Source organism: Malus domestica, chromosome 15, assembly GCF_042453785.1.
Source record: "Malus domestica chromosome 15, GDT2T_hap1".
Taxonomy (NCBI): Eukaryota; Viridiplantae; Streptophyta; class Magnoliopsida; order Rosales; family Rosaceae; genus Malus; species Malus domestica.
The window spans coordinates 48,628,897-48,648,625 of record NC_091675.1 but is presented as its reverse complement, the minus strand read 5'-3'; the positions used below and the strand labels follow the sequence as shown (position 1 = coordinate 48,648,625).

Sequence of the window (19,729 nt, the reverse complement as noted above, 5' to 3'; positions counted from 1 at the left end):
TGGATTAACCATGGGAGAAACAAAGTAACCAAAATTAAATGTAAGAAAACCCATATTGAAAGAACAAAGATCATAACTAAATAATAGGGGGAGGAACAAAGGGGCCATAAGGAAATAATTAACCAAATATCAAGAGCTAAAATATCAATGTATTACACCATGACCACAATCCTGAAAAGAGTTTACCAAATGTCTTCCAAAAGAGAAAAGAGAAAGAACAAGATACAATTTAGATGGCAATGATGAAGTCCAATGAATAATGTGCAGTTACAAATTTGTCCCAAAAGACTTAATATTTACTCATGCACTCCTACCATGCTGATTAGCACAAGTAAAATCAACTTTGTTAATAAAATATACTACAAAAGAATGATTTACTTCTTTTTCTGATTATTTAATAAAAAACAAAAGCAAAGATCCTTCCTTTAGATCAATTTCTGTAAGTTACTGAGTATGCCTGGCAGTTGATTAACTGCAAGATCCTACCTAAACTCAAACTCACACAATGACAATAATAAACTAACATCGAAACACAATAACTAACTGCCTGCATTTTGGCTGGAAAGAAGATTGGAAGCTATAAAGCCAATTCCCATTCTTACTCAACTCAAGTAGAGAATGTTTATCTTCATGTACAAGGTAAAATATATAAATAAAATAAAATAATAAATTTTCCAATATCCGGCTGCTAACATTTTCAATTGGACTTTGTAGTGGTATCAATCATACTGCCAAAGATATCCCATAAAAATAAAGAAATTATGTTTTGCAAAAAATTTTAAACCGCACACCAAAGTAAATTGGCAATTGCTAAAAAGCAAACATGAATTTCAACTTACAATCGGCAACCATAGAAGATATATGTGTAATCTCTTCAGTCAACACTAAAATGACTTCTGCAGGATGTCCAGCAAAGCAGCCAATAACTACATCATCTGAATGTGATGAATATTCTGTAGACTGAACGGTAGTTGAAGCAGCCTCTGACATTTGGCCTGTATTTACTGGTTGCCAATTCTTGCATACAGCCAGAAACTGCTTAAGAAAAACATGAAACAGCCTCCTCTTTTCCACCTATATATTGAGTGAACAAATAATCACAAAGTTAAAGCATACTACAACTATAGCTCACAAGGAACAAGAAAATCTATTATTGTCATTCTCTGCTATTATTGTATTATTCCTAACCAGTTGAGTAACAGTTTTCCAAAAAATAAATCAATAAATAAATAAACCTGTTTAAATTAAATTTCTTGAAGGCTATCAAATTTCATGAAGGTTAGGTTATAACTCTTTTTTTTCTAATCATGTAAAATATGTATTATCATTGTTAGAGAAACTATACATAGCTGGACAAGAAAATGAGCATAGCTCCTCTAAGGACCAGTAAGTCCCTCTTTTGTTTGGCAAGACAGAAAATCCCTTGCCAATCTTGAACATAGTGCATGAGGAAAAGTTTATAAATAACTCGACAAAATGTAATTCTCAAGTCTCAACACACAACCCTTGTTTTTGGCACAGTTCATTTTATTAAATCAGAAAAAAATAATAATAATTTACAAGTAGCCTTTGTGAAGAACATTGAAGAATCTTCGGAGAAAGAATTTGATAAATTGATAAACTTCCAAACATACCTTGTCAACAGCTTTTTCATATCTATCCCAAAGTATGTTTAGGACCGCCTCATCTCCAACTTCACTGCAAAATAAGGGGCCAAGTCATCAAACTATCCATCCTAAAATGGTTAATAAATTCTCTTAAAATTCTGCATATACCCATGTAGATAGTATAACAAAAGAAATTACTAACAGCAGAAGAAAATGGAATAAAAGGACAGCACAAGGCTAACCAAATTAGGCATCATAATATAACAAATCTTGCATTCTCCCGTTTGCAGTTACAACAATTGCCCACACTGTGTAATCTCACTATGGTTGAACTGCATATATCTGGCCTTAAAGTTGGGGCTGAAACTAACATGTCTAAAAGTGTGTTGGTGGGTACTAATGTAGAGATATTAGCGTCCATGGCTAGTATTTGGGTTGTTGGTCAGGACCAGGAGAGTGGCCTTTGAGTTATTTGGGACTTTCTCTAGGGGCAGTCTGTATGCTTTATCTTCCTGGACCCCTGTGTTGACACAGTGAGGATAGAATTAGATGGGTGGAGAGAGAATGTCTTCATGTGGAGGGGTTCCCTGATTCGCTTAGTGAATCTTGAATCTTGAATAGCATTCCCACTTATGTCCATTGTGGAATAAAGTAGCTTAAACTTTGGAAAAATCAACAGATAACTTTTGGGAGAGGAATGGAGAGGGGAAACTGACCGTTTGGTTAGATGTGTTCAATGCATAAACCAAAGGATGGTCATGGGTTTGGCTTTAGAGAATTTGGTGAAACAAAATAGTGTGTTGTTGGGAAATGGCTGTGGAGATTCCCTCTTGAGCATTATCCTTGTGGAATTCAGTCATCAGGATTGTGCACATACTACAGAGTCCAACTGGGATTCTTGTATTCTAGAGAGAATATTGTTCCAAAGTTCTTGAAAATACATTTTTAAGGGTTTCTGTTCCTTTTCTTATGCATTGATAATTGTTTAGATCCTATGTTGCTGTGCATAGTTTCCCTGCCCAAAATTCTAGAGATATATCTCTAGAAATATATATATCTACAGATTTGATAAAGAAATGATTGTAGATAATGCTAGTCAGGTTTGATATGCCAGAGGACAACTTGTCCTATGACTCTATACATAGCCTTTGCGTCATGCATTACTATGAAAAAGGAGGTGCCAAGGAACACCAAAAGGCAGTAAAATCCTATTGAAGGCTTTCTATTATTAATCTCCTCTTCCTAACAGATTTATTTAATAAGAAGAAAAAAAACTTTCAATGAGGAAAGGAAAGAGTACAAGGTGTTCAATGGCCCAAACCTGACAAGCACTCACTAAAGAATTTAAAAAAGCCATCAAAACACTACACAAAAATCACAGACTACTACAACAATACTCTAAAACACTACAGCTCTTCAATCAGACAGTATTATAGAAAAGAAAGTGCCCTAAATTCTGGAGAGCCCATGGAGCAGCCGAAAATTGGACTCTCTCCCACAAATAATCCTCCCTAGTTCTTTCCACCCACCAAAAGCTCTAAAGAATTCACTCTCCGTATATTAGTGTGATAAACATATTTCTTCAAATGTTCAATTTCCAACTTTAGCCCTCACATGGACTCTATAATTTTTACAATACCATGACACATCCTAATACCTATCTCAGGTGTGCCCCCTTTACCAACTGAGTGAAGGCCTAGAGGATACTTTTTTATGGGAAACAAAATTTTGCCGATAAAAATCATAAAACACGATGCACACACTCGGTTAACAAAAGGTCCACCAACATTTTGATACAACTCTCACAAAAGCAGACCCAAATTTCATCAATGACATCATAATACAAAACTCTTAAAAGTACCCTAGAGCAGCTCCCCCATCTGATTAAATTATACAAAACTAAACATCCCTAAATACCTCGAGGCTAGCTTTAGGTTCAATTTTTTTTTTTTTGGAGAGAGAGGAGGATAAAATACTTCAACCATTTTAGTCTTTTTCTTCTAAAGACCCAGACACTGAACTAGCTAAAATTAACTAAGATCGTTCCATAATCCATATATACCTGAATTTATGCAATGATAATCAAACATACCAGTCCTTTCATTAAAATTGTTTAACTTTACCTTACTCAATCTAATATAGCATCCCCAAATAAGAAAACACAGAATCACAATTTACAATAACTAACATGCCAGAGTAAAACAACAAGTAGTGTAACAGTGAATCATAAGTACCTAAAGCGGATCTTCGAGCCAGGAGGAGAGAACTTCTGAGCTTGGGTCCCTGAAGAAGAATCTCCATCGTGGCCACCAGAAGTCCTTCGAATAAGGTCAGCAACACCCTTGACAATATTCATGCTTCCCCACAGCCAGGTTTTTAATATTAAGTCAACACTTCATAATGCAAATCATAAAACACCACTAAGTTAAAAAGAATTCTCATACACTCAGAATCATACTAAACTACAGCCTAATCCACGAATTTCTGAAACCAGTCGAAAAAGACTAGAAATTTGGTTACCTCAGATAATTTTTACACAATAAATACACTGGTTAGAGTTGACTTGGTCTGTTAAACTTCCTATAGCACACATATTCAATAAAATCTTCTAAAACCTCCAGCTCATTTTTCCATTCCTTTTCCTCAACTTCTTGGCAAACCAAAACAAAACACTATCTGAGTTTCCGACGAGTAATCATATGAATAAACTAACGCTCACATACACAAAAAGCATAAATTTACATCAAATAAGCTGCTAATACACAATAAAATCCACATTATTTAGCAAAACATTGAAACATCTGATAAAACTAAATGCGGAAGAAAATTGATAGCTCTGAGGAAAAAAATTAACAAAAAAATAGAAATAATTGATCAACGACGAACACTCGAACTCCATGTTTGAATTCTTTGATCAATTTCATGAATTACAGATAGGAAATGATGAGAACCTGATCGGATCGCGAGGGCCAAAAGAACGGTTAGGATAGGGTTTGCGATTGGAGATCTGAAGCCTGAAATTCTTGGGAGCTCTCTTTCTCTTCTTCAATGGCGTCAGTGTAGAATCAACGACAGAAAATGCGTAGGCGGAAAGCAAAAGAAGGAAGAAAGAAGGAAAGAATAAACCCCCAAAGACTCGTTAAATTTCAAGATTGCCCCTACTGGTGTGCTGGTTGAAGATCAAAGCGGATGATGGATTTTTATCTGACCGCCAAAGTGCGGTAAAGGTAACAGATTTACCGGGGTTTTCATTTTTTACTACCATTGAGACGTCGTCGTTTCTCTTCGGTGAAACCTAGGCCATACCCATTCGGAATTTTAGGGGTTTTTCGTTTTAAGTTATGTGGAACATCATTTAATACAATTTTCATTTGATGCTCAGATATAATTTATGTGAATATATGTATTTAATAAGAAAACACAACTATCTATTTAATATTCTTCCTGTATATCCACTATAAAGCCTACCTCATTACGAGGGGGGCACCAACCACCTCAATAACTCTTTTACTCGATGGACAACGCTTATCCTCTTTCAATCAACTAAATGTACCTTTGCGACAATGACGTTCTTCTTCTCTAAGATCATATCTGGATTGAACTTCTTCTGCTTTGCCTCAAACTCAACACTTGCAATGAACAAAGCACAACTCCACTTAGAGAATGGCGACGGATCAAAGCCCAATGACTAAAAAAAACCTCATCAGCAACTATAGCCGAAAGGTTTTTTTTTTCTTTTTTTCGACAAAAAAAATAGCATTTCATAAATTATCCAAACCCGAGCAATCTTAGTTATTAGTGGGGGTTTGGTCCATTAGCTGGTATTTTAGCTATGCATCACAATCACTATCTGACCGTTGAGATGGTGATTATATTAAATACATGTGAGTATTGTAGGAAAAAAAATTCAATGTGCCAGAAACACGACCCAGAACATAAGTGTCATAATACACTTAGTTGTAATTTTTTTTATCAAATTTTCAACCAATTGTATTATTATACTTGGTATACCGGACCGTATTCCTAGCACACTAAAAAATCTCTCATATTGTAGCCATATTCGCTTTTTTAAGACAGTTTTTAAAATAATAGAAAATAAAAGAGATACAATATAAAACAAACTATGAGTTTTAATATAAAAAGAATAGCTTCATGTATGCCACCACTATCATCACCATCGTCGCCGCCTTCACCACCACTATGGCCATAATCACAACCACCACGTCTGTGAAATCTCATCTTCGGATTTCACTATTTAAAATTATGTATTTCATATTTCATATTTATATTTGTAGTTTCGACGCTTTCATATTTGCGGCATGTATATATATATATACATATTCGATAAGTAAAAGGACAAAATTGTCATAATTATATTAAACGGGATTTTTCGCAAACGTATTTGATTCTTTCATGATTTCCAAGTTTCTTTATATATTCGGATGGTATGTCTCGATACGGACGCATAAGCGCAAGCGAAATGTAATTTGAAGTTATAACGAAGAAGTTATAGGCAAGCAAAGATAGAGGTGAAATGGTCCTTTAATCATTATCTGGATGACTCCAGATTTGCTAGAGCCTTGATCTATGGTGCCACGTGTGTGGTGGTGATGGGAAGAAAATGAGAGAAAGTAGGGAAGGGAGGGGGGCTGTCCAATCAGAAAAGAGAAAAGGATGGGAAGGGAGAAGAACTAAATCTCAAAACCCTTGACCCGATGACCCGGTTCGATGTGGAGTATAAAAATGGGGATCCCTTCCCTTAAAAGGCTTCCTATATATATATTTATACATACTTCAACGATCTGAACCGTTTATTTTGTAAGTCTCGATTCATAGATCATCCTTACAAAAATTCAATTCAATCCGAAACCATTTGCCTATTTAATTATCAAGATAAAATTTTATTGTTTCTTATATAAAAAAAAGTATTCGTTAATTTCTTTGAACCCAATTAGATATCTTAAACATTTTCGATTTGGCTAATATTTTGCAAGGATGGTCTATGAGGTGCAACTTGAAAAATAGACGGTTCGGATCGTTAAAGTTCGATGTAGCGTGGACCCCACAACTAATTCCCATTTTTAAAAAAAATTGGGGATCCCTTCCCTTAAAGATGTCCTCTATATATATATATGTGTGTATATATATATATATGTGTATATATATATATATATATGAGGTGTGCTATCCACACACCCCTTATTAATTTATGTCCATTGATCTTCTTCAATTCATCTGATCCGATGGCCGAAAACTAAAAAAATGTGGAAGAAGTAAAAATGAGTATGTGGATATCATATCCCTACATATATATATGTATATATGTATGTATGTATGTATATGTATCTATATGTATGTATGTATGTATGTGTTTAGAGCTTGCAAAGAATTTGGTAATTAAAGTGGGTTGTTGTCAGTTTCTTAATAAGAAGGAAAACTAAAAAATGAGACAAAAGGAGATGGAGGGCACGCAAGTTACAATCGTTCAAGAAGATTCTTTGATCTTCCTGGTTTTTTCGCTGTACAGCTCCCCAAAGGACCAAAAAGAAGGAAAAAAAAAATCATGGCTCTTCTTTTGGCTATCAAAAAGAAAATATTTCATAAATTGAGCTCTAGATATCCGATTTACAATTGGTTTTCGCCTTTACGATCACAATTTCGAGCTCTACAAGATTTCAGAGCTCATACGCTGATTCAAAATTTTTTATTATTTGGGAATTTCATATTATTAAGTTTGAAAATCATGTTGAAGTGATTGCATGGTTGAATTGACTGTTTGGAAGCCTCAAGGCTGGTTGAAGAGTATTGAAGAAGATTGAGGTAAATTTTAAGTTGATGATTTTGGTTTTTGGGATTCAATTGTGCATTGGGTGTTAGATGAAATTTGGTATATAGCTAAAGCTATGAATACATATTGGATTTGGTTACATGGGACTTACGTGCACTGTGTTAATTGGAATTGATAAGTATTAGTATGTGTTGGTGTTGTGGAGTGTATAATGACATGTTTTATTTCGGATTAGGCACTTCCATTGCTTAAGCGAATTCAAATTGTGAAAGTGAACACTTGTGAAAAGAGTTGTTACGCGAAACTGGAATACCAGGTAGGAGGGACTCACATCCTGGTTAGTGGTTTTCGGTTTGTATTTATTATATATGTAAATACTTATGCATGCAACCTCTGGATTGGATTTTGTTTGTTAGAATTGCATGTTACGAAAAAGAGTTTTGATTTTTTTCTAGCATGCAATTTCTATATTGTACTAACGACCTGAGAGTGAGAAGGTTGTGTGACAACCTTGGGCTTCAATCCCCTAAACCTTCGGAGGGTCCTATACAAACAGACTCGTACCACTAAACAGACTCGTACCATTTACCGTAAGGGGAGTATTTGTGTCTATGTGATATAGGTTGTAAGTGGACACTTTCGCTACCCTACCTTCTGTTATTATTATTCAAGATTTTTTTTTTAGGTATGGATAGTTGATCATGTGTTCGGTTGCTAAGACAAGAAGAATTTAGGGATTCCGATATAGTTAAGTTGAATGAGCATGAAAAAAAAATTTAACTCAAGCCAAATGATTTTGTTGTGCAAATTGTTTTCCTTATACGTGGTACAAAGGTATATCTAATTTCAAACCTAGCTGGGATGCCTCTCGAGGGGGTGCAGATGATTGATGTGATGCTCACCCCAACATTTTTCAAGTGATGTGCGAGATTTAATTGAAGAGTTGAACTAAGGTGTGCGGTTGTTAGCTTGTCAACCTCAAACTTTCAAGTTAGAAAATCAGCTTTTGAAATGTAAATACTGATTTTCTTCTTTCAGTGAAAAATGGCATGTGAAGCCTCTTTTGCTTATGTATATATTTGTTCAAAACTCGTGACTCATTTACTGTTGTAAATTGAATTTCTGGGATTTCTTCTATAAAAAGGTTGCTTGTGAAATAGTCTTGAATGTTATGACTTTCCTTAATATTTATTTTATTAAAAGATAAATATTAATATTAAAGATGTGAAATCCCGTCTCCAGATTTTACGTATTTCATATTTACTTGAATTCATTTTATTTTCTTTAATTCTAGATTCGTTACCTAGTTACAAAGTTTGAATTTTCGTAATAAATTATTTAGATTTGTTACCTAGTTACCCTTATAACAGTCAATGCAGTTTTCAATTTCATTAAGTTCTATTTGTGGCAACACACCATCTTTCATTAATCTCAACATCCTGTCTTTTGAGATGTGCCCGAGCCATCTATGCCAAAGCATTGAAGAGTTTTCATTAGTAAGCAATCTCTTTGAAGCAATATGATCAACATTTAGACATTCTTGAAAGTAGGTGCACCGAATTTGTCATAATTCACCATTGAGAAAAGCATAACCAAGCAATTTGTCAAACTGGTTTTGAAAGAAAAAAAATAAATTTGGTCTTTATTTACCAATATAAGAAAAACCATCATTCGCAAATTGAGTTATTGAAATTAAATTCTTTCTCATTGAAGTTACATAGAGTACAATATTTAAAACTAAAATATAACCAGTAGACAACTTTAACATGACAGTGCCAACAGATTCAACAACCACTCTACTGCCATTGCCAACATAAACACTGTAATGTTCTTATTTGTCTCCTTCAGGCTTTGAAATCTCTCCAAAGAGTTTGTAATATGGACAGAACATCAAGTATCAAACCACCAAGAGTTGTGAGAAACAAATACCATATTGGGCTCTATAGTGACAAAAACATTGATGATTTTGTTACCTTTCTTTATGAGCCAAAATTTAAATCCGAGACAATCATTTCTTAAGTGCTTAGTGGATTGACATTGATGACATTTCTTGAAGTTGAACTTATTAATTTTGAGACCAGTATTGAATGATCCTTCATTTTTTACATAAAGCATTTAAAGGTTTGAAAGCTTGCTTGAAATGAAAAGTGGAACCTGGTTTTATTATAGATGGTTTATTTCCCCTGTAGTTAGGATTCTTGTGGCTTGCAGTCATCTTTCCTTTGCCATTCACATGCTATACAAGGTTGATAGCTTCTGTCTTGACCTGCTTTAATCTTTCTTTCTTCTTTTTGGCAGCATATGGCACTCAATTCATTGATGGTTCAAGTTTCCTTCTGTGTGTTATAGTTCACTTTAATTTGTACATAGTCACTTAACAGTGGAACTAAGAACTGATTAATGATACCTGTTTGTACCATACTAAGGGCCTCCATATTTAGACCTCGTATAAATACTCGGAGGACTCAAGTGTAATTATGTAATAAATGAAAGGGCAAATATGTAATAGGTGAGGAGCCCTTATTCTATAAAAGGACTCATCACTCTCCTCATTAAGGAGGCTAAGATTGAAGGCAAGGCTTAGGCCACAGAAAATGGGCTAGAGAGAAAATAGGCTAGAGAGCACACTGCTTCTAGCCTTCTTATATATTCACCATTCAGAGTGAGCTAATATCAACATCAGTGTGGATGTAGCCCAAACATTAGGGTGAACCACAATACATCTTGTGTTCTTTACTTTCTTGCAGATTCACGGTCGAATTTACGTTGTCCCAAGACCTCTTCGGTTTTGTGCATCAACATTTGGTGCCGTCTGTGGGAAACGATACGAAAAGTTGTGTCGGTTCTCTTTCATTTTTTCACCTCCACTGTGAATCTGCAAAATCACAAAAAAAAAAACCACCAACTAGTCTCATCTCTCTCCTCTCACTGACCCATGCTGAAGTCACCTCTCTGCTTTCCCTCTCGTCCGTTCTCTCTGCTCTCTCTGCAACACTGAGAGCACCACCTCAGGCAAACCAAAAAACCCATCTCCAAAAATACCTAAATTCTCTGAAAGTTTCAAACTTTATGCTTCCCGGGAGCTTTTGAGATTGTTTCAGAAATACCCAAATCGTTTTCTTTTTAGAAGCTTTGACCCACCTGCAAATCTCTGATCCCGCTGCACAAGTCTTTCTGCTCGCCGTGCCTCCACAAGCTTCTGCTCGCCACCAGAAACTTGTTCTCCTCGGTTGTCGAATCTCTCCTTATTGTTTGCGCTTCGGCAGTTCTATCGTTTTCCCTGTTCATCATCGATGTGGATCCGGCATCGGCTTTCGTAGTCACTCCGCCGAGGAAGTTGCAGTTCGATGAGCTCGCCATGGTTCAGCTCTTTCAGGAGAACACTCCCTCTGTTGTTTACATCACCAATCTTGCAGCCAGGCATGATGTGTTTACTCTGGACGTGTTTGAGGTACCGCAAGGGTCTGGGTCAGGCTTAGTATGGGATACAGATGGCCACATTGTCACCAATTACCACGTGATTCGTGGTGCTTCCGATCTCAGCTTATTTACCGATATGGTGGGTGAAGGGGTTTCGGTTATGTCTTTAAGGGGTGGAGATTGATGATATTATTATGGAGCAATAACTCGTCCTGGTTGTTTTCTAGAAAGCAGTAAATGGGGTGGAGATTGATGATATTATTATGGAGCAACAGCTCGTCCGGTCATTTTCCAGAAAGCAGTAAATGGGGTGGAGATTGATCCTAGTGCTCAAACTGATTATGTTGAACCCGGTTCAAAGGTAGAGCTGCCTTTATGGCTTGCTTATGAGTTACACCTCAAACAAGTAGTAAAGATGAAGGCTCCTGCTTGTTTCAATCACAGAACAAAGTTGGAACTTGGGGCTGATGGTGCAACTGGCTCCCTATGATGGTGGTCCTCAACGACTACTTTACTTTTTTTTATTTAATATGCTCCACTATTCCACTATCCCACGGGATAACATGATTAAAGATAAGAAGATGCCCACCAAGGTTCCCCGTCTCCACTTTCTGTTGGACCAGAAGATACCCATCAACATGCTGAAAAAGATGAAATTTTCATCATGAAGGGGAATGTAGTCCCCCAACGACTGCTTTATTTATTTATTTTTTAATGATGTAATTTACTTTTCTTATCTTTCGGAGACATCTGTATAACCCAATCAGAGGGTAATCATAAAAATAAAAATAAAATAAAATAAATGGCAAGCCCAAAGTAATGGGTTGGAATGTTATGTGGAGGGCGAAGGACCATCATTAGAGAGCATCGCCGCCAGCTGAGCAACCGCCTCGCCGCCAGCATCAACTCTAGCCCATCACTTATGTATTGAGAAGCGAGCCATTATTCTATAAAAGGGACTCCCTCACCATCATTAGAGAGCATCGCCGCCTACTAAGCAATCGCCTCGCTGCGAGTATCAACTCTAGCCCATCATTTATGTATTGAAGAGTGAGCCCTTATTCTATAAAAGGAACTCCCTCACCTTCAAAGCCACAAGCCGAGCCAACTAAGGCAACATAAGCCACAAGCCAAGCAGCCTCGCAATATGTGCTACTTCTAGTTGAGCATCATTTCACATTGAGCACCGCCCCATATCGAGTATCAATTCTAAACGACATCTAGTTACTTCGGCCCACACATGGACTGAATTTCAAATCTCCAGCTAAAAAACTCTCTTGACTGAAGACTTGGAGGACTACTGTTTGTACCATACTTAGGGTCTCCGTATTTAGACCTCGTATAAATACTCGGGGGACTCAAGTGTAATTATGTAATAAATGAAGGGGCAAATATGTAATAAGTGAAGAGCCCTTATTCTATAAAATGACTTCTCGCTCTCCTCATTAAGGAGGCCAAGATTGAGGGCAAGGCTTAGGCCACAAAAAATGGGCTAGAGAGAAAACAGGCTAGAGAGCACACTGTCTCTAGTCTTCTTGTATATTCACCATTCAGAGTGAGCTAATATCAACATCAGTGTGGATGTAGCCCAAACATTGGGGTGAACCACGATACATCTTGTGTTCTTTATTTTCTTGCAGATTCACGGTCGGATTTACGTTGTCCCAAGACCCCTCCGGTTTTGTGCATCAACAATACCAATGTTCATGGCATTAAGCTTGTTTGAAAGATTAACAACATTAAGCAAATGCTCCCTTACACTTCCAACTCCATCATGTTTGGATTAATTAAATCAGAAAGGTAGGCTCCAATTTTAGCTTTGTCAAACCTCTTGTACTTCTCTTCAATCTTTGTAATGTATCTTTGCAAGATCACAGATAGAATGCCTCCCCTTATGTGATCTTCCATGGCATTTTGCATGATGAGAACAGACATTTGATTAGCCATTTCCCATTTTGCAAAATTGTCTCTTTACCGTGGTGTACTTTCATTTGTCAATGTTGATGACTGAGGCAACTTAAAGGCAATAACAACCTCCTGCATTGCCAAGTGCATTTCAATCTTTTGTTTCCAAGCCTTTAAGTTAGTTCTATTCAGTATAGAAACAGAAAACGTCAACAGTAAGTTTTCCTGATTGTATTGAATGAATAATTCAGTTACACAGGTATCAATATATATAGCCTTAGCTGCCTTAGGCTAATTACAAAAGTACCCTCAACTACCTAAACTAATAACAGTTACTAACAAAAACAATTACATTTAGCTTTAACAACTATTTAACAGTAACTATATTGGATGACTTATCATTCTCCCTAATACACCCCCTCAAGCTAAAGGAGGAATCAGATAGGATTCCGATTGGAAGCTTGGAACACAAATAAGAGAATCTGCTTTTAGACAAGGATTTGGTGTGAAGATCAGCCACTTGGTCATCACTGCGAACATAGCTGACTTTGATAAGCTTGGCAAGAACCAACTCCCTGATGTAGTGGTAATCAATCTCAACATGCTTAGTTCGAGCATGAAAAATAGGATTAGATGCCAAAGAGATTGCTGAAATATTATCACACCATAGATGAGGCAGTTTAGGTAGAGAGAACTTAAGATCTTTGAGGATTTTGCAGACCCAAGTTAGTTCTGCAGCAGTATGTGCTAAGGAACGATACTCAGCTTCGGTAGAGGAACGAGCAACAGTGCTTTGTTTCTTTGCACTCCAACTGATGAGATTAGAACCAAGAAATACACAATATCCACTAGTAGACCGCCTATCAAATGTGCAGCCAGCCCAGTCAGCATCAGAGAATGCTGAAAGATTAATGGGACCTTTGGTGAACCATAAACCATGAGAGATGGATCCTTTAAGAAACCTGAGAACCCGTTTGGCTGCTTGAAGGTGTTGTTCTCTGGGAGCATGCATAAATTGGCATATCTGATTAACAGCAAATGCAAGATCTGGGCGAGTCCAAGTGAGATATTGTAAACCACCAACTATAGCGCGGTATTCAGTAGGATTGGATAAGAGAGGTCCGCTATGATCCAACTTTTGAGAGCCAAGAGGAGTGCAACACGGTTTTGCACCCTCCATATTCGATTTCTTGAGAAGATCAAGTAAGTACTTGGTCTGATGTAAAAAGATTCCTTTTGTGGATCTGTGGACTTCCAACCCCAAGAAATAGTGTAAAGGACCAAGATCCTTCACTGGAAACTGAGTACTAAGCTGTTGGATAAACTGTTGGCAAAGCTGAGAGTTGGGTCCGGTGACTAGGATGTCATCCACATAAACTAGGACAATGACCAACTGAGGTCCATTAAGAACAAACAAAGAAGCATCAGATTGAGATTGATGAAAGCCAAGTGTTCGAAGAGCTTGAAACAGTTTTTCAAACCAAGCTCGAGGGGCTTGTTTGAGGCCATATAAGGATTTCTTCAACTTGCAGACAAAGTGTGGAGAGGTAGGAACAATAAAACCAGGAGGTTGTTGCATATAAACATCCTCCTTTAAATCACCATGAAGAAACGCATTGCTTATGTCTAATTGGTTTAAAAACCAATTATCTTGGACAGCAAGTGTAAGAAGAATTCGAATTGTGACAAGCTTAGCAACAGGACTGAAGGTTTCTTGGAAATCAACTCCTTCTTGCTGGTGAAATCCCTTTGCCACCAAACGGGCTTTGTATCTGTCAATGGTTCCATCAGGATTTTTCTTGATCCGAAACACCCATTTACAACCAACAACATTCTGAGAAGGATGAGATGGAACAAGAGACCAAGTGCCTGTGTTTATTAAGGCATTATATTCATCCTGCATTGCTGCTCTCCAGTGAGAATGCTTTGAGGCTTGCAAGTAAGTACTAGGAACAAAATCAAGATCAACCGGAAGTGGGTGTTTGGTTGCTGCATAAGCTCTAGACATGTGAAGACCAGCCTTAGATCTGGTAATCATAGGATGTGTATTCCGAGAAATAGGTGGTGGCCTTGACTGTAGTGGTGCAAGAGAGGAGTCATTGAGAGAGACAAAACTGGAGGAACTGAGAGAATGATCCACGGACTGAGTACAGGAAGAAGGCTCTGTGGAAGATGGGATCTGAGTAATAGGTTGAGGTACAGAAGGACACTGTCGTTCTGAAGAGTTATTGGCTGGAGGAGAAGGAGAGACATGTTTGTTGAAATGAAGATCCAAGGATGGTGAAAAATCAGAAGATGAAGTTTCTGAAGTGAAACTGTTGAGTGGCAGTGATTTAAAGGGATAAGTTGTTTCATCAAAGACAACATGTCTTGATATGTAGATCCGAGTGGTGAGAGGATCAAGGCATCTATAGCCTTTATGTTGAAGACTATAGCCCAAAAACACACAACTTTTGCTCTTAGCATCCAATTTGTTGGGAGTGTAAGGTTTAAGCCATGGATAATATTGACAACCAAAGACTTTCAGTTTAGAGTAATCTGGAGGTTGAGTGAAGAGAAGTTCCCAAGGTGACTTTGTAAGACCAGAAATAGGAAGTCTGTTAATAAGGTAAATTGCAGTGGAGAAAGCTTCAACCCAAAAAATCTGAGGAACATGAGAAGCAACAAGTAATGTGCGAGCTGTCTCAACAAGATGTCTGTGCTTTCTCTCTGCACAGCCATTTTGTTCAGGCGTATGAGGACAACTGAACTGATGTAATATACCATGTGCACGAAGAAATGAAGCAAGAGAATGACTAGTAAATTCACCCCCTGAATCTGAACGCAGAATCTTGATTTTATTTCCACTGAAGTTTTCTACATAGGTTTTGAAAGTAACAAACGTAGAAAATACATCGGATTTAGACTTCAATGGAAAAAACCAACTGTATTTGCTAAAATCATCAACAAACAGTAGGTAATACTTGAAGCCACTATTAGATGTAACAGTAGGTCCCCACAGATCACAATGCAGAAGCTGGAGACTCTGAGTTGTTGATGAAGAAGACATTTCAAAATGAAGCTTGTGATTTTTAGCAAGCGCACAATCTGAGCAGAAAAAATCAACAGTCTTCTGGCCTTGCAGTGGAAGATTATTAGTGGATATAACTCTTCTAAAAATTGAGGAGGAAGGATGGCCGAGGCGCTTGTGCCATACAGGGACAGGTGCTTGAATGCTGAGAAAAGCTGAAGGTGAAGTGGGAGAACTGGTGGAACTGGGAAGAGGATAGAAACCATCCTTAACAGGGCCTTGCAAAAGCATCTTCCCCGAAATGCGATCCTTGACAGTGGATCCATAAGGGTCAAGAGTCAATGAACAGTTATTATCCTTAAGAAACTGATAAGCAGATAAGAGATTATGTTTTATGAAAGGAACATGTAAAACATTTCTCAGCTTAAAGGAAGTATAAGGAGTGTGCAGAGATGAAGAACCAATATGATGAATAGATAGTCCTTTACCATCTCCAATGTATACTTTGTCTTCTCCAGTGTAAGGAGTAGGAGAAGAGATGTTAGCTACATCATTAGTGATGTGAGAAGTAGCTCCAGAGTCAATCAACCAAGGCTGAGAGGGTTTTGCTGAATGATGCACACACATAGCAGCAAGTTTGGCTGGAGGAATTCTACCACAGATATCCAGATTCATACGATCAAAACAATCAAGTGCCTCATGACTGGTAGATCCACAAATCTGACAAGGGACTTTAAAATTGGAAGGACCTTGATAATTGTGAAAGCCTTGATAATTGCGATTGCCACGATTGTTGATGAAATTACCCCTATTATTGTTATGAAAGGTGCGATTGCTGCGATTTGAGGAGAAATTACCTCTAAATGTCTTACCACGATTTGAGTTAAATCGAGAAGCAGGATGAAATGATTGATTTTTAGCAGCAAAGGAAGATGGAGTAGGAAGCAGGGGAGGCTGAGATTGCACTGAGAATGCTTGAAAGGGCTCAGAGGATGAAAGAACAGCCTTGCGACGGGTCATAGACAACTCTTTGGTGAGTAAGAGACCATGGAGTTCATCAAAGGATGTAGAAGAGAGCCGCAGCATGATGGAGTCAATAAAGGACTCGAATTCATCAGGTAATCCATGTAGAGTGGCAGCAATTAGGTCACGATCAGACACTGAAGCACCAGCAGCTTGCAAGGAATCAGCAATTTCCTTGATTTGTTGAAGATACGCAGAAATGGACTGAGAACCTTTCTGAATTGATTGAAGTCTGGACCTCAATTGCTCTGATACCATATAGAAACAGAAAACTTCAACAGTAAGTTTTCCTGATTGTATTGAATGAATAATTCAGTTACACAGGTGTCAATATATATAGCCTTAGCTGCCTTAGGCTAATTACAAAAGTACCCTCAACTACCTAAACTAATCACAGTTACTAACAAAAACAATTACATTTAGCTTTAACAACTATTTAACAGTAACTATATTGGATGACTTATCATTCTCCCTAATATTCAGTTTCTCAATATTGATTAAACTCAACATATTGAAGTCTGCATAATATAGACATAATGATTTGTGAATTCATATTAAATGACAAGAAGTCATACTAATAGAATCAGTAACACTTTTAGGCAAGAAACTGTCTATACTCGAAAGCTATGAATCACAAATTTGCGTAAGTATTTACAAACTACAATAATCAATGTACATTGAATGCCTTCGGGAAAGAATTTCACATGAACTATCATTTTTCGTAACGGACTACACTTATGTTTACTACACAGGACATTACTATGGTTCTATAGGGAACCTGGTCTTATCGTTTTATGTGCAGAAACCCTTAATCTTAATATTTGTGTGACAATACCAGCATTAAAGAATGTAAAATCACTTTGGTGATATATTCGCCTAATTTTGTACAATCATATTAAGTAAGATGCAAAATTTGCAGTAAACATCAGTAAATACATACATATATATATATATATAGTACTGTAGTACAGCAAGTACAGTGGTATATGTATTAACACATGGATGAATTTTACAAGCAACCAAAAGTTACAATTATGGACTAAGTACAATACAGTTTATGAAATGTTAAGCACCGCAAAACCGTTGCATTTTTACATGAAATACATAAACTGATATTTGTAACAGAGGAAGCAATGGGTAGAAGTATAACAAATACAATAATATCATACGCAAACAAGGCAGTTATCATAATAGAGTTCATTGCAGAAGTTGTGGGCTCTGATACCACATGATACACTTGATTAAATACGAGATCGAAATCATCACTGCAATATGAACTACAAACTGTAATAAATGCATGCATACGAACCCTAGTTACTACTAAACCATATCGTTTTTGCAGTAAGGATACACTTACTTGAAGATGAAGCCATGATGATTGAGATGGGATTAGGACCTTCCTTCTTGGAAACGAATTGGAACTCTTGCTCTCGACAGGACGAGATCCTTGTAATTACCCGAGAGAGGGGATCAAAACCCTAATTATAGGAATGCAGCTGCTCCACCTATCATGGTGGCAGATGCCATCAGTTTTTAATCATTTGTAACCGTCTCCTATACTAATTGTACAAGTACTTATAGTTTTTCAATTTGTATTATACATGTAATTTATATATATAAGGCACATTATATTCATATCTCCCCTTATGTATGCTATTCCATATCTTTATCAAATGATTTGATTCACTTCTCACATAAAAGTTCTAACATATAGTATATGGACCAGTTAACCAGTAAGTATGTCTTTAATTATAAAACTGTTAAGTAAACGAACAAGTTTATATCAAGAATGAGATATGCATGAAGTATTGATATAGTGAGATTTCTCTTCCTATATAAAAAAATCTTAAATTCGAATATCCTCTCCCACTTTATTAAAAGATAAAAATAAACTAACGAGAAAAAAAAGACATTGTAAGCTAGTTATATCTTCTTATTTTTTTGCTTATCACCCCACTTATATGATGTTTATATAGTAATGCATAGAATCACATATCATGCATTGTCTCGTGACCCGTATATCGAACACATTGCCTGCTCAAATGAAGCACTTTAAACTTCATTAATTAATACAACAAATAAATAAGAAACTCATTCAATTAACAGGACTCATCAGATCTTCATGCATTATACATAATAAAATACAAAGTGGTTGGTTTAGGACCAATCTTATCCATAACTCCGACCAGTCATATGGCTGCCCTAAGCTGTAAGGAAAGAAGAAAAGCAAACTAATGTACACTCTAGGAAACCATAATTTCAAAACCCTAATCGAAGCAAACGTTAGTTTAGGGAAAAATACAAAAGAAAGTTGATGATAAAGTGAAAGGGCATCACGCATGCCAAGTGAGGAAGAGGATCAAAAGATTACCCACCCTAAACGCATTAACTTCCAAAACAACCACCCCAAACGGTATCAACTTGTCAAGCCCCCAACTACCCCTCACATGCCTTCGTATCCCAAAATCCCCAAACAAAAATATAAGGGCGATAAGATTTAACTTTTTCAAATTGCTTCCATGTTTTGAGATCTTATCAATTTATGTCTTTCATCGTTAATTTTAACCGTGTAGTTCTTATTAAATTAAAAACATTGTAAGTTGCAGTTGATGATTTCTTGCACCACATTAGACATAAACTAGTCATCAGGCTGGAGCTTTGATATCTCCTCTACTAATGCTTCGTATTCCAAACCAACAATCCATCACATTTTGATTCTAATGGTATTAATGTGACTTCTATACAACCCATAAATGGTCTCACATCTGCCATATCATTAATTTAATGAAGAATTAAACAGTTAAATTGATAGAAGACGTAAATTAATGGATCATTTTGGTTTCGAGTTCTTGTCAACTTAATTGTTAGAATGAAAACTTGTTTGTTTAAATAATTTAATCAAAGTCATTAACATCATTTAAGAGATTTAGCTCCTGTAAATTATGAAATTAACTCAAAATATAATAAAACAAGGGC

At 36.7% G+C, this 19,729-nt stretch overlaps 1 protein-coding gene and 1 long non-coding RNA gene across 3 annotated transcripts in view; both read right to left on the bottom strand.

Annotated features, from left to right (window-relative positions):
- Positions 1–4,711, bottom strand: part of LOC103402005 (BEACH domain-containing protein B) — a 31,521-nt gene extending 26,810 nt beyond the window's left edge. The window contains exons 1-4 of one of the 2 annotated variants that reach the window (XM_008340743.4): positions 4,559–4,711; positions 3,842–4,000; positions 1,635–1,698; positions 840–1,074 (exon numbers count right to left, since the gene is read on the bottom strand). In XM_008340743.4, coding sequence (XP_008338965.3) covers positions 840–1,074; positions 1,635–1,698; positions 3,842–3,963 — 421 coding nt within the window. In that variant the 5' untranslated portion in view covers positions 3,964–4,000; positions 4,559–4,711. The remainder of the gene's footprint in view (positions 1–839; positions 1,075–1,634; positions 1,699–3,841; positions 4,001–4,558) is intronic. The other variant, XM_070813285.1, reaches the window with a different exon arrangement.
- Positions 4,712–12,509: 7,798 nt separating this feature from the next.
- On the bottom strand, positions 12,510–18,299 carry LOC139192022 (uncharacterized). The gene is made up of 2 exons (XR_011575783.1): positions 18,111–18,299; positions 12,510–12,852 (listed from the first exon to the last, which is right to left on the bottom strand). It is a non-coding gene; the product is annotated as an uncharacterized lncRNA (long non-coding RNA).
- Between the last annotated feature and the right edge of the window lie 1,430 nt (positions 18,300–19,729).